This window comes from Festucalex cinctus, chromosome 19, assembly GCF_051991245.1.
Source record: "Festucalex cinctus isolate MCC-2025b chromosome 19, RoL_Fcin_1.0, whole genome shotgun sequence".
Classification (NCBI taxonomy): Eukaryota; Metazoa; Chordata; class Actinopteri; order Syngnathiformes; family Syngnathidae; genus Festucalex; species Festucalex cinctus.
In genome coordinates this window covers 9,689,137-9,704,974 of record NC_135429.1, presented here as the reverse complement: position 1 = coordinate 9,704,974, position 15,838 = coordinate 9,689,137, and the positions used below count along the sequence as shown (strand labels likewise).

The window sequence follows — 15,838 nt, the reverse complement described above, 5'->3', positions numbered from 1 at the left end:
GTCTTTGGGACACTTAAAACATTAAAAAATATATATATTTATACGGTTTTGGGAGCAAATGAGTTAATGTATCTACATCTCCTTAATATCACAAAAAATCCTGGCATTTGAGCAGGGGTGTGTAAACTTTTTATATCCACTGTATTCACAACTGCTAATAAATATCCACAGCTGTTTTTTGTTTTTTTTCCTTTACATTTTCATGTGCAAAGATTTGTGCAATGTCGGCCAGCGGCCCTTGCTAAAAATCCAAAGAAAAAGGATTTCGCCAGAAATCGCTTCACATTCTTCAACATGTGACCTACTACCAATATACAGGAAAAAAAAGAAAAAAAAAAAAAAAAAATAGTCACCGCATGGAATCCAAAGGCAGAACTCGAGCTCCCAGCATGCCGAGCGAACACGGTGAGTAACATTGTAACATTCCAGTCGATGTCAGAAGGCGAGCAAACAAATAAATAAGCGGGACCCTCGCCACAACTTGATTTATTATTTCTTCCTGAAGTCCTGTGCAATCGTTTAAAGCACGTTAGTGAACCTTTGTGACGCCTTTGATTCATTTGCTTCCATAATATGAAGGAGAGTCGAAGAGACACACTGAAAAGCAACAAATAAAAACAATCACGTGATATAATAGCCAGAATGAAGTCGGAATGAAGCGACTTATTTTCTGCAAATTTCTAGATTTATTTCTTATTTTTAGGTAATTTTAATATTATAAATAATTAATAATTTATTATAAAATAAACGTGCTTTGACATTTTTTGATTTAAGAGTATGTTGTAATATTACAAGAAATATAGCAATTTCACAAAAGCAATGTGAAAAATAAGGACAGTTGTAATTTTACAATAATTTGTCATATCACGAGAGAAAAACATATTCAAAGATAAATTTGTTGTATAGTAAGTAAAATGTTTCTAGACAATTTTACAAAAGGTGTAATACTACAACAAAGTAAATGTGAAAGAAAAAAAAACAAAATTTAGGAGATTAAAAAAAAAAAAATGTAATGACTAAAATATTAGAAAAAAAAAGTGAAAAAAACCCAAAAACCTTTATTTTTCTGATGAAAATATTTTTAATTCAAACAACTAAAATTCAAATTAACTGCACTTTTGGATACGAAAAGCTCACCAAAATATTGATGATAACTAATACGTAGAATAATGGATAATTAATTGCAGCAAAATGCTGAGTTTTCATTACAAAAATAAAAGAAAGAAATATATATATATATATATATATATATATATATATATATATATATATATATATATATATATTCAGTTTTTCTACAACAACATTTTATTCCCCCCCAATTTTTGTGGATTTTTATTTACATTTAAAAATTTAACAAATATTTATTTAAATAACAGAAAATACAATAAAAAAAAAAACAATGCTCTAATATTACGCAAAACGACATGAGAATATAATATAGGCTTAAACAATCTTATAGTCTTACAAGATTTATTTTAAAGACAAAAACACCTTTTAACTTTTGCATTGGGGGATGAAAATATAACATCTTATAACATTTATTTTTGTGTGTTTATTTATTTTTTTTCAGTGTGACACTTCTATTCATTTGTACAAAAAAAAAAAAAAAGACCAGCAGTCAAGCAACAGACATATGAGGATGTCAATTTAAAAAACTAAACTTTGGTGTCCTGCCCATGCATATATCTCATAAAAATAATTCAAATATATATAACCACCTCCTCCAATATTTTTATTTTTTTGTGAGTCAGGATGATTGCACAGCACTTTAAAAATAGTATTACAATATTTCATAATGAAAATATTTCAGCTTAGGCGGACATCCGTCCTGTTTATTTGAATGTATAATATTTTATTGCCCCTAATGATTACAGAGGTTTGAAACGAAACATGCTCTGGTTCATTTTCGCCAACAATTTTTTTTTCCCCGAGTACCACAGCAACAGCAAATTGATGCTCCGTTCAAAAAAACTTCGAAAGCACCTCCATGTCGCAAAACGTCAAGATTTCTAATGCACTCATTCGCCATTTCCTGGCCACGCTTTCCTCTCTCCTGATTGGTCAAAACGATGCCACGCGGCACTTCTTACGTTCAAGTTTATTCGGCCAGCATTGCGGACTGTAGAGACATTCGGAAATAAGCATTCGGAGAAGTTCAGTTCATTTGCACGCATCTTGTAAGCAATTTTGTTTGAATCGGGCTTCCTCAAAAGAGCATGTTGCATTCATTGGTTGAAGAAACCCTGCCTTTTTTCTTTTCATTTAAAAGGAAAACATTACAGGTGGTCCTCGGTTCATGACGGTGGCGCAACAAATGAACTAGCTTACATCATCACATGGCATGGGACTGCATGCTCAGTTACCATCGTACATAAACCGAGGACCTCGTGTGCTGTACTTTAAAAATACTCCCATCCAGGATTTAACCTTCAAAGAGGATTGATCCCACCTGCGTGCTAAGCTAACACGCTAATCAGAAAGACTGCGTCCGTCCCAAAACATCAACGTTATTAAGTGCAATCATTCATCAGCTCGTAACAGCAGAAATCCAACAAGTCACAAGAACCGCCACCGCCGGAGTGTTTTCAAACTCCCATGTAACACATTGTCGTCCACGGAAAAGGTTTCCGCCGTTTGACGAGAAATGTTCATTCATATTGTCGCTGTAAAAAAAATAAAAATAAAAAATAAATAAATAAATAATCATGCATTTCAGACCCAAAAAAAAAAAAAAAAAAAAAAAAAAAAAAAAACACTGAATAAAAACTGACAAAAATGTGGAGATAAGTGTTAGTTTTTTATAAACCACAAAACTCGTTCTTCACAAATAACCAGCCCCCCCCCCCCCCCAAAAAAAAACCAAACAAACAAAAACAAAAAAATACATACTGTATTTAATTTGGACGTCTGATGCATAAAAAAAAACAAACAAACAAAAAAAACACACATGGAAAGTTTCGCCAAATAGTCAACATTTTTTCCAATGAAAAAAAAACAAACAAAAAAAACAAAAATAACAATACACCCCAAAACATCTTTCCATTTAGCATAAAACGTTACATTCTGGTGAAAATATTTTAAATTTAAACAACGAAAATTCAAATTAACTGCACTTTTGGATACGAAAAGCTCACCAAAATATTGCCGATAACTAATACGTAGAATAATGGATAATTAATTGCAGCAAAATGTTGAGTTTTCATTTCATTTCAAAAAAAAAAAAAAAAAAAAAAAAAAAACTATTTTCAGTTTTTCTACAGCGACAATATTTTATGTCCGTCAACCCCCCCCCCCTCAATTTTGGGGATTTTTATCCCTCCAGTGGAATCCCAGCAAAGTATGCCTATCTAAATATCTCAGTAGAGCTCATTAACAACTGCTTTTTTTTAAGCTGATATCTCAGCTAATATGCATTTAGTTATGAATAAGAGGATAGCTCTTATTCATTACTAAATTCATAACCAAGTGCCACCTGCATTTTATAAAAGCTAACAAGGAGGAGAAAAGAGAGCAAAAATTCTCTCGCCTGCGAACATGCAGCATTTTTGCCCATGATCTCAAGAGGTCATGCAAAGAAGTATTTGGGATAATAATGCCCTGTATGATGTAAATTCTTTTTTTTTTTTTTCGTGTGTGTGAAGGAATTTCACTTTTATTCCCGAATTTCCCCTCTGGGGGTCAATTAAGGATATTTTCAAATAGAGTCAGCTCCACGCTTCTCTTGGGTTGTCCTGGAACGACACGCTCCTTTGCAGTCACTTTTGGGGCTGTCTTATTATTCTCATTCTTATTACTCGTTTTGTCTTTGACCCACAAGCAGGCTTCGGGCTCTTGTTTTCAAGTATGAAAGTTCAGAAAGAGTCTTAAAGCTTCAGCAGAACAAAACGTTTGCGTCCACAGTGAGGAAGAACGATGTTTGCAGCTTTGATGTGGTCAGTAACGTTTGTGTGTGCGTGTGCCAACAATCCCCCTGAGGTTTCCTTGAGAGGCCTTTTTTTTTTTTTTTTTGTTTTTTTTTAAACCTGCCGAGTACTCACATTGGAATTGGGACGGAGTAATCCCGGAGTGTAAGGATTATTATTATGACTGCACCTCGTTTTACTTGTGGCCAATCACAGTGCAGATTCTTTCTCCATGTGACAGGAAGTGACGGTGACGCTGGTGGTGGCCTTTCCCGCCTTGTCGAGTTTCAAGAAGCTGGCTTTTTCCTTCACTCGTTCGCCGGGATCGGCCAGCGGGGTCAATGCCCGTTTTTCCGACGTTTTGGACGATCCCGCCTCCCTGCCAATCAAACGGCATAGTTACTAGTTTACGATGCATTCATTTGCGTATTACGCGAGTATATTTTCTTACCCGCTATTCGAGGGATAAATGACGAGGAAGCAAGCAGTGAGGAATCCGAACAAAGAGCCCCCGGAGGCCACAACTGGAATGACGCGCACGCTCCCGACCGCTTCCACCACGGAACCTAAAGCCGAGGCCACCAGGATCTGGCTGATGTACACCTGCCGCATGAATCGCACAATGCAGAACAGAACATGTCATAAACGTATTGATGTGAACGCAGACGGTGCTTTAAAACAAGACCCACTTGGCAGGACAAGATGGCGCAGTCGATGCCAAATCCTCGACGGGAACTACCGGGACTGTGACTGGTGTACTGCAATGCAATACATTTTCACACATTGATCATTTATTAGCAATCAAGACATTCTTATGAATATTATTTGTGTAGAAATTTTGTGTGAGTGCTAAAGAGCTGAAGTCGATGCTGCAGAATTGATTGAAATGTGGAACGTGACACTTGAAATTGTTATGGTTTGAGTCTGTTTGAGAAATGTGAAATGAGGTAAATTGGTCAACTCTCAAATTGGGAATTATATTGTGAAAATGTGGAGAATTTACTGTGAAGAATTGGGGAATGTGACAAAATGACCGGGTTGTCCTGAATGAGTTGACAGCTGGAAGTCGAACTGGTTTTAACTGGTTGAGAAAAATGTGGAATGAATGTCTTTCCCACATATGTCCTAAATGAGCTGAACATTTTTAAGTTGGAATGGTTGAAATTGGTCAATAAATGTAGGAGGAGGGATGTCTGCATTAATTTCATAATTTTCTCAGGGAAAATGTGGCATAATTCAAATTTTGGGAATGTGGAATAATGAGAAAAAAAAAAGGCAAATGGCACTTCATTTATATTGCGCTTTTCCACCTTACAAGGCTCTCAACGCGCTTTCCATTTTGACTACCTACTGATGACGCAGCATCACGAGCAATTGGGGGTTCAGTGTCTTGCTCAAGGATACTTCGACGTGGTCACAATGGCATGGGATCAAACCCACATCCTCTGGGTTGGGAGACGACCACCATACCACTGAGCCACGCCACCCCCATGCTCAATGGTGATGAAATAGCTCCCGAGATGTCCTAAACAGTTTGAATGGCTTTAATCAATCAAAAAAAAATGTAGCATAAGGAGGTAAATATCGAACATGCTTTTTTATTTTGGAATTTTCCTGTGAAATTGAAGTCAGAATGGTTGAGATGGGAAAAAAAAAAAATGAAAGAGTAAAACATCAATAGAGTGTGCAGAACGATATGCATTTTTGTTTATGGTTTATTTTTGGATGCAATGGAAGAAGTGCACGTTGAACCATTTGACCGTGAAAAGTCTGTTTTTTAAACAACCACTTTGCATGTTACCTGTTTCATTTCGTGGTACTGTCCCAGCAGGGCGTAGGGACAATAGGAGATACTCATGGAGATGATGCCCATGCTGCTTATCATCACCATGGCAACATACACATTGGGGAATATGGCCATAATAGCAGTTCCTGTGTAAAATAAAAAATAAAAAATATGCCTATTGGCTTGTCTTACAATGTTCAAATGTTGTTGTTGTTGTTTGTACCTATAGAGAATCCAAGTGTTCCCAAGATGTAGATGACCTTGATACTCAAGTCAAAGTTATCCAGGTACTTTTGAAGGAGAGCTGGAGGGTTTTGGAAAAACAAAAACAAAAAAAACAAAAAAACAAAAAAAAACGGTGATCATGCAGAATTGACGTTTTGCTTTAAAAAAAAAAACCCAAAACAATATTAAAAGCTTTAGTTACCTGAGCATGTCGCGGCGGTCATGGCGTATATTACCAGACCCCAACATCCCATCTGAACACCTTTGTGATAATTTGTCAAATCGGTGGAGTTAGCAGGAGCCTGCAAGAAGCACATTTAAAAATCACACTCATTAGCCAGTGGTGGCTTCTTTGCACAAGTGCCACTCATTTACATTGTGGACATGGTGGTCTCCACAAGTGTCCAAAACACCGCAAAAAACACTGAATAAAGAGGATAAGCAGTACAGAAAATGGATGAATTGAACACCACAAAAAGGTACTAATCTTTTTTTTTTTTTTTCTTTTTTAATGACATAAGTCAAATATAAAGCTGCACTTTCTCCATCAGTCATCGATATTAGGCTTCTGCTGAGCTTGCGATTGAGCCGTTTATATCAATCAAGTGTGTTCGAAGACAGAAACATCAAAAACCTGCAGGACTCCGGCCCTCATGGACCAGGACTGGGGAAGCCTGGATTAAGGCAACTAAGTAATTAAAGCTGTAATAATAATAATAATAATAATAATAATAATAATGATAAAATGCCTACCTCCATTAAATTAAATTTATTGTTTTTTTAAATTTAGATTCATTACAACTCATTACAATTAAAAATTTTTTAGTTTGAATTAAAAATACAATTATATATTTTTATATTTTTCATGAACTAAAAAATATATTACATTCACATTTCATTTTTAAAAATAATTTCTATAACTAAGTCCAATTATATATTTTTATATTTTACAAGAACTCAAACCCAATTAAATTACAGTTAATTACGGTACATTAAATAAAAATCAATAGAATAAAAAAAATAAAAAAACATTTTTTTTTATAAAAACGCAAAATCCTATTTCGCTTACAACTTATTGTCACCATTGAATTGTTTTTGACCTCCATCTATGATATAGTCTGTATCTCCAAATGTAAAATTTTAAGAAAAACAACTGTTGCATTTGATCCTGGAAATGTTATTGTAAAATCTTGCTGTCGTTCGCCATAGTTGCTCGTGTAGCCTAGCATGCTAGTGTGAAGCGCTCACAATGGGATCTCCATGGTAAATAACTTGTCCCATGAAGTCGGTGAAGAAGACGGCCTCGGCGATGATGGAGAACCAGGTGAGCAGGTGACAGGCGCACAGTCGCAGCAGCTCCGGCGGCATCTTCAGCATGGAGAGCCACAACAGCCGCACAGTAGTCTCCACCTGACGAGAAAAAGAGAATGCGGCGTTGGTTGTCGTGGTGACAAGGCTGGAGACAGCGGGGTCCGAGCGCCCTCACCTCGCCCTCCTCGCTCTCAGCATCGCCGCTTGACGAGTTGGTGTTGCCGCTAGGGTGGCGGCCGCGCTTGCGGCTCCGACGCCTGTGTTGCGCCTCCACCTCGTGCAGGTCGTTCATGCTGCGCGACGGCTTGATGAGGAAGGCGGCGTTGGCCCGCCGGTAGCGGTAGCGGTGGCTGACCACACGCCCGTAGTAGGAAAAGGTGCAAGATGGCTGACGGTAGAAGGTGTGGTGGTGGCGTGACAAACGCGTGGGAGCGCCGGTACTGGCAGCTGAAATGAAATAAACATATCGTCGCTGCTATGTGAAAGACACATATCCCTTATTTTTTTAAGTTTTACATTTTTGGGATGTCTGCATTCAGTTTCATCCTATAAACGTTAATTTAAAAAAAAAATAAAGAAATTAAAAAAAAAAGGACAGTGTATAACATGAATGTATATTTAATTAAAAATACGTACTTGCATACACCATCAGTCAAAAGTTTCAACACTGTCTCATTCAATTGCATGGAAATTTAAAAATTTAACTCAAAACAGTTATTAATGTTAAACCCTTAGCAACAAAAGTGAGTACACCCATAATGGAAAATATCCAAATTGGGCCCATTAGCCATTTTACCACTCCGATGTCATGTGACTCGTTAGTGTTATAACATCTCCGGTGTAAATAGTTACTCGAGTGGCCACTTGATTAATTCAAAAAAATTTAATAAATAAAAATCACTCTTTTTCATGAGAAGCAGACATTGGAAGTTCAGCAAGTGGGTTTTTTTTGAAAAATTATTGGAGTTCACAAAAAAATAAAAAATAAATAAAAATTCACCCTCCAGTTTTTGCTATTTGCAGGATGCCACGTATTATGTCAAAACTAAAAATGGCATTTTTGTCATACATCTGATTAGGAAGTGCGAGCCAAAGTGTCCCCCTCTATTATTTAAGTTGCCCGTCCCTGGCCTAACAGCACATACTCGGTCAGAAAATACTCTCTTTGGAAAGAAAGGCACGGGCCATCAAATTAGTCTTCATGAGTGTCACGACTAAACTAATGCACAAGCAAGCCTTCAAACAGTTAGCTGACAAAGGACATGGATTACTGTCCTGTGGTCTGACGAGACAGAGATAAACTATTTTGGCTTAGTGTCAAGCGTGTGTGGCAGCAGCCACGGGAGGAGTACAAAGACATCTGTGTCTTGACGACAGTCGGGCATGTTGGTCGGAGTGTCGCGGTCTGGGGCTGCACGAGTTTTGCCAACAACTGGGAGCAGAGCATGAACCCACTTTAATAACTTCGAAACTGGACCGTAAGGCAAAATATGAATGTACCCTACGCGCTATAGGAAATGGATGACAGGATGTAGTTAGCATTAGCATTAGCACAAGTACCTTTGACCATTCCGGCCCGATGCGCCTGTCCTTTAGCGCTCAACCCGTTGGCTGCGTTTGTGGCATCAACGCACGCCAACAGGCGTCCGTTCAGGATGCGCTGCTCGTTCAGCTGGTTGTTGAGCAAGGCCTCCTGGCCCTCATCGTTCTCCATCTCCTGCAAGAACGCCGAGAGGCGGCAGATCTTGGCGGGGCTGCCATGCTGTTCTGGGTGGTTGCTGTCGCTTTGGAGGCGCAGCAGATCTCGACTCCCCTCGCCGCCGCCGCTGCTGCTGCTGCTGCGCCGCATGCTACGGTTGGCGCGCAGGAGGTGCGCGGTGGCTGGCGGAGAGCCGTGATAGGGCGAGAGGCGGTCGGCGAAGATGGACGGCTCGATGTGGCACAGGAACAAGGCGTCGTGGTCTATGTGGTCCAGGGTGGCGTCCGTCATGGCAAGGACGCTGTCGCTTTTACCTGCGGTGAGAGCGAGGATGAGATTATGGCCAGCAGATTCTGGAAAACAACACAGCAAAGACAAAATGTAAAATTGGGGAGCACAACTTACTCCTCACAAGCTCCAGCTCCAAGTAGTCCATCTCCATGTCTCCAGGTTCAGACAGATCGTCCCTATAGGCGTCATAAAGGTCAAAGCTGTCCATCGTTTCGTCCTCTCCGATCATCTCCAGCCTCGGCGTGAGAAGTCCGGCGCGGCCGTTGGATGAAGAATGTGGCTGGCTAGGAACTGGACTCTCCTGCACAAACTCTGCATTAGATTTTGCACGCGCAATAATAAAAAAACAAAACAAAAAACACGTACCGGGTCCAGCCGGTCATGTAGGGGGATGTAGGGCTGCTCATCAATGCTGAGCAGATGCAACACCACCGACGCAGAGAAGAGGATGGAGGCGAAGAAGAACAGGATTTGCTCCTGAGACTTGAAGATGGCTCCCAGGAAGGTGTGGGTCCAATCGAGGCCGCCCAGGGCGTAGCCTACAGCGCCGCCGAGACCTGCGCAAACACAAAACGGGACACATTTTCATTACGAATAATCGGCGCTATGCCCATTACGCCAAAACTTTTTCACCTTCAACTGACAGAGCATCGTAAAAATGCAATTGACTACAAGGCAAGCAATGAGTTTTTCAAGCTCCGTCGCCTGCTCATTGCCGACAGGCCTGCGGGTGACACTGCGCAACTTGCTCGATCCTGTCAGTAGTATAAAATCTCACAGATTAAGCCATGCAAGTCTAAGTACACACAGGCCTGTAGATTGAAACTGTGAATCGCTCATTAAAATCAGTTATGCTTTCTTTTTATCGCTTACTCATTACTTAAATAACTTTTGCTATTGCCCTCAGGCGGGATTGGCAGATTTGATGACCTAAGTTAACCTTGAGCCGAGTCTGTGTGTGATGACTTCTCAGTGGAATATCTGCCCAATCAAGTTCTGTGCACACCAGGGTGGATACAAGTGAAAATAGGCTTACAGAAGATAATGCAGAGAAGCTTCTCATTAAAGAGATACTTTACTATTTTCAGGAGTAAAAAGTTCATAATTTGTCTATTTGATAGCATTTCATGTACAACTAACACCTTTCAAAAGGCATTTTGGCACGCGAATTCATGTCAACCAATCACAGCTCAACTTGTAAATTTTAGGTAAGCCGTGATTGGTTGTTAAGATGACTCATTCACTGCCAGTCATTATAGAAATTTTTTACATTTCCAATACTCACGTGATATTACATTCAATAATTATATATAAACCGAATCTACCAAATAACAGAATAGACTCCCTACTTTTTGTCCCGTCCCGTTCTTTTATAATTGACAGCAGAAAAATGTTGGTTTGCCAAAATACAGCCATTTCTCCCATGGACTCTGAAACTGTGTTTATTTCCTATAAAATGGGGCTATGATGTCATCTACCGGTGGTTGGGCATCAGTAAAGTTGTTTCCAAGTTTGATATTTACAGTGGAGCATGCTCAGATTCGCCCCCATTTAGCACCGCTCTAAAAAATACAATTGACAAGTATACTTGTCAAAGGCAGTGAATGAGTTAAGATGATTCATCAACACGTGATGTCATTTTCAGTCGACAGCAAGTGGCAACATTCCTTTGAAAAAGGTGTTAATTGTTCATGAAATGACATGATCAAATTCATGGTAGACAAAATATTAACTTTTTACAGCTGAAAATTGCAAAATTGGTAGAGTATCCCTTTTATTTATTATTATTATTATTATTATTATTATGTTTTAAATCCAGAGTCAAGAAAAGTAAGCAATGGTGTGATGATGAATAGCTTTAGTTGTCCTGACAGTTTAATTTGCCTTATAATATAAGCTACATTATTAGCCAAGATTGCTTAAAAACTAAACAGTTAGATGATAAAATCTCAGTCATATCAGAAATTTTCAAGAAAAGTATGCATTTATTTAACAATATTTGATAAACCTTTCATCATAATTGTGAGACATCATGGAACTATCAAGTTTCGGTACTTGTATAGGAAATTATTCAAATGTTAGTACTTGTATTCTGTCTGACTTTTGTTTTTGATTCTTGTGAATGATTCAAACGCAGATTTGAATTTTTAATTACCTGCCGAGGCAGCATGGATGTTGAGCGCCATGTCCTGGTCTTCGGCATCAGCCACGTCCAAAAGGTACGCTCTGATCGGTCCCTCCGTTGCGTCGGCGCAGAAGTCCAACACCACCACTCCCATCACGGTGAGAACAATTCCAATGGGCTGTTTTCCCGGAATGTCGCCTAGTGACAGTCCTACAAACAGCAAGATGCGGAAGTTTGGAATCAGTTTTTTTTAAAAAACCCATTCTTTATATTACTGGCAATTACATCTTCCCGTTGGGGCTCATCAGAGTTCATCAAAGTACGGGTCCTGGAATTACCTGAAAGTGGCTGTTTTGAGTCAAAATGGCCGACAGTATTGACTTTCAGACACGAGTCCTTGAGATTTTATTTTTTTTTTGGCCGTCTATTATGATAGACGACATGCACACCAAAATTCACGTAGATCCCTGGAACTGATGCTGGGCTCTACATTTTTACAACTTTTCTGAGTTTGCTACTTATGAGTATTGGAGACCCTCAAAATTAATATTTTCACAAAGATTAGTGAGTTTTCAGGCAATGATTGTGACATTGTGCATGACTGTGTGTGACCAGTGACCACTCGCTTTGAAAGAGTACGCGTGAGAAAAAAATAACGCGGGCTGACATTGCATAGCTTTGTCACGCGTTTATAAATGTGCATGCGTTTGCTTGTGAGATCACTCAGACAATTTGTGTGTGCGTGTTTACAATGGAGTGGCACTACTCACTACCCACCAGACAGGAAGTGGACCGTCATTGGTTAAAAGGGGGAAGCAAACAGGAAGTAGTTTCTTGTGAACGGCTTGCTCCTGTGTTCCCATGTCAACACACGCACACACACTTCATCCAGCAGGAGTATGAATGTAAAACGACAAATGAATAGACGGGGATCACAAACGATTGGTCAGGGTCCATTGGGGGTCAAATTCCCGATTGTCCGAGAAACATATGTAATCTATTTTAATGATTGGCAAGACTACAAAAATACTGTTAATGTAATGCTTTTGTTCAATAAGATCCCATTTATTGCAGAAGCCAACGTAATGAAATAAAACTAATGCACTGTAAATCACAGTCTACTGAAAAGAATCAAAAAAACAAAAACAAATGATAACCGCATCCTGGCCGGAACTATGTCGAGGATGGTCAATATCTGTGCCCCCGTCGACCAAACTGTCAATCAATTACTAGGACGTGTAAGCATACAACTTTGAAATGACCTCATGGTGATGTAATCACCAGCCAGCAGCCGAAAGTCGGCCTCCAAGCAATGCAGTCTCATCGGTGGGGAGAGAGAGGAAAGAGAGAGAGAGAAAAAAAAAAAAAAAGTGTATTTTATTTTCACCATGGGACAAAGCACATACTTTGCAAGGCCACAGCACGCAAGCGGAGTAAGTTCAGTCGTGACATTTGGGAATGAGGGAATGCCAGTACATACACTGTACTACACTGTCACATATTATACAGTTTGCCTACTAAACGGTCAATATCGCATAAAATGTTTGCGCCAGTATGATTTTAAAAGGTTTTACAGTATACAGGCAAGTCTGTTGCTCCCACAGAGAAGAGATAACATATGCCCAAAAATATGCTGTTTGCATATTACATGTTAGCATTTTGCTCGTGTACTTTAGTTTGTAATTATAGTTTGGCTGATTATTTTGGTGTCGAAATAAACAATATTTAATGGTCTTTCATTGTATACTCCGTGTTGCTGCTTCTTGTGTGTTAAAGTAGCGGTTCTTTGAATGTTTTGCTGTCAAATCTGTGCTAGTTTCACATTATACTTACTGTATGTTAGCAAAAAGCTAGCAGACTTTTGAAATTATAAATGGTATGGTAGAAGGTTTTAGTGTTTCAATATACAATGTTGAATTTGTTTACGTGCCAGTTTTACAATAAATTTAAACCAGGAGTGACAAAGAATACTTTAGAAAGTCAGTTTTAATATATGTTTGGGTAAATTTAGTAAGTTTAATAAGTGTTTAAATCTGGCTGCTTCACATTATACTGTACATTAGCAATAAGGTAGCAGACTTTTGCAATTACATAGTATGGTAAAATGTTTTCATGTTTTAACATACAATGTTTAATTTTTATGTCAGTTTTACAATAAATTACATTTCAATTGGAAGTGACTAAGAATACTTTAAGACGTGTATTTTAATAAGTTGAAGGGTCTTTAACTTATTTGCTCCCAAAAACATATAAATACGTTCAATTTTAAATGTTTTAAGTGTCCCAAAGACTTTATACGTTTATGTTGGTTTATGCTAGAGCATACAGAAGGACTTGATGCCTTCTCTGAACTGCAGACAACAGGTGAAGCAATGTTAGTAATGACAAAAACGGCCAGCATGTGGCAGCAGAGTATAAGAGATCAACCAGGGCCATGTTGAAAATAAGCTATTTGTGAACAATGATGACAATTAGCTATATTCTAATGCTAATTGCTGCAAAATGGAAACAGATAGAGACACTTTTTTTTTTTCCTGATAAAAGATGAGATTAATCTTTCTTTTAGAAGGTTCCATGTTTTTATAGCAATATAATACAAGGTTCTGTGGGCCTTGCAAAATCAGTCAAAATCCAGTAAAACAGCCGGGCTTCAGTGAAAATGGCTGGCAGTGAATGAGTTCATGGTATCTGTAGGACAAAAAGGACTAAAAAAACAAACCAAAAAAACAACAAACTTTTATATGGTCTTTAACGGATTTTCACTTATGGCGTGCAGGCGTTGATTGTACATATATATATATATTAACCAGATGGACACTTTATTGGGTACGCTCCATCTCTGACACAGAGGTCCGGTAAAAATGGCGCACTCTGTAGTGCAACATGACATGTGGCATTTCCATCCTCTCACCTATGAGCGATCCGTTCAGGAAGAGCGCCACTCCAATCAGCGTCCCGATGCACAAGGCCAGGATGAAAGGCCTCCGGCGGCCCCAGCGCAGGGGGCAGCGGTCGCTGGCGGAGCCGATCAGCGGGGTGAATATAAGGCCAAGGACGGGACTGAGGAACCACGTCAAGCTGTTGTACTGCTCTGGAAGACCTGGAACACAGACAAGAATTGGTTTGAAACCAATTTATGTACTGTGGATTATTTCTTGTTGTGTTTATTTCCAATGCGCAAGACAGTTAAATTCACTGCCTTTGACAAGTATACTTGTCAATTGAATTTTTTAGAGCGGTGATAGATGGGGGAGAATCTGATGATGCTCCACTGTAAATGTCAAACTTGGAAACAACTTTACTGATGCCCAACCACCGGTAGATGACAGAATTTCCCCATGTTATACGAAATAAACACAGTTTCAGAGTCCATGGGAGAAATGGCTGTATTTTGGCAAATCTACATTTTTCTACAATCAATTATAAAAGAACGGGACAAGGCAAAAAGTAGGGAGTCTATTCTGTCATTTGGTGGATTCGGTTTATATATAATTATTGAACGTAATATCACGTGGGTATTGAAAATTTTGAGATTTTCTAAAATGGCTGGCAGTGAATGAGTTAAGGGCCTGTTTTCCTCAACGAGAAGTGTGGGATTTGCTGTAGTTGAGGCCACATGAACTTCACCCCAACATGTAGTAGCACCCATTTCGTTAATGTAATTACTCACTGGCAATATTCCAATATAGAGAATAAAATGTAAGTTAAAACAACACAGGCAGCAACCGACACAGGGCGTGAGCGACTGCTTAGCATTCAGGTTTCGCAGGCTTTTCAAGTAACACCAAACTGCCACACAAAAGGCTCAATAGTACAGAAAAGAGCACTGCATAATTGCTTGACTGCAGTTACTTGATGAATGTGACAAAACTCACCAAACGTCAATTAAACCATGTTTCATGTTATCAGAATGTGGGAAGGATGCCAACTCCACATAGGATATCTTCGAACCCAGAACCTCTGACTGTGAGGCAAGTCCAATCCAATCCAATCCAATCCAAACGAAAGCAACACATGAATGCCAAGTCAGCGCGAGACCATCTTCCTCTTCCTGCGCCGGTGTCTACGTGTCATGTTTCTCAGGCAACGGCGAGACAGAGAAGTCATAAACAGGGCCTGAACCCTGCCGCCGCCGCGACCAGGTCTTGGGAACCCCGTCGCCACGGAGACTCCATCATCATCGGCTTCCTGGCTCCCGCGAACACGGCGACGTAAGTCGCGCGGGCCCTTCCTGTTGTGCGCTATGGAAAACTTTCCTTCGTTCTTTCTTTTGTCTCGCACACACTGACACACGCATACACAAACAGATACAGCACATTTCTAGTCTACAGCACCAATTAACAAGCTTTTAATGTGGCCCAAGTATAAATCAAAGTGTATGTCCAGGGTCCCGCCAGGGTTAAGTTTGGGTCGTGCAAGGTTCATGTTTGGGTCATGACCGTAAGGTCAAATGTTGTTTTGAACTGATGTAATCGGCATCTAGTTTCAACCGGTTT

The 15,838-nt window shown here is 39.4% G+C and overlaps 1 protein-coding gene across 3 annotated transcripts in view; it reads right to left on the bottom strand.

The window, feature by feature from the left end:
• Nucleotides 1-2,868: 2,868 nt before the first annotated feature.
• Nucleotides 2,869-15,838, bottom strand: part of LOC144007696 (solute carrier family 45 member 4-like) — a 34,658-nt gene continuing 21,688 nt past the window's right edge. For all 3 annotated transcript variants that reach the window (XM_077507538.1, XM_077507539.1, XM_077507540.1), the window contains 13 exons: nucleotides 14,254-14,442; nucleotides 11,373-11,552; nucleotides 9,584-9,774; nucleotides 9,332-9,518; nucleotides 8,788-9,240; nucleotides 7,403-7,674; nucleotides 7,165-7,326; nucleotides 6,119-6,218; nucleotides 5,915-5,995; nucleotides 5,707-5,837; nucleotides 4,595-4,663; nucleotides 4,357-4,508; nucleotides 2,869-4,284 (listed from right to left, as the gene is read on the bottom strand). In XM_077507538.1, coding sequence (XP_077363664.1) covers nucleotides 4,116-4,284; nucleotides 4,357-4,508; nucleotides 4,595-4,663; nucleotides 5,707-5,837; nucleotides 5,915-5,995; nucleotides 6,119-6,218; nucleotides 7,165-7,326; nucleotides 7,403-7,674; nucleotides 8,788-9,240; nucleotides 9,332-9,518; nucleotides 9,584-9,774; nucleotides 11,373-11,552; nucleotides 14,254-14,442 — 2,336 coding nt within the window. In that variant the 3' untranslated portion in view covers nucleotides 2,869-4,115. The remainder of the gene's footprint in view (nucleotides 4,285-4,356; nucleotides 4,509-4,594; nucleotides 4,664-5,706; nucleotides 5,838-5,914; nucleotides 5,996-6,118; nucleotides 6,219-7,164; nucleotides 7,327-7,402; nucleotides 7,675-8,787; nucleotides 9,241-9,331; nucleotides 9,519-9,583; nucleotides 9,775-11,372; nucleotides 11,553-14,253; nucleotides 14,443-15,838) is intronic.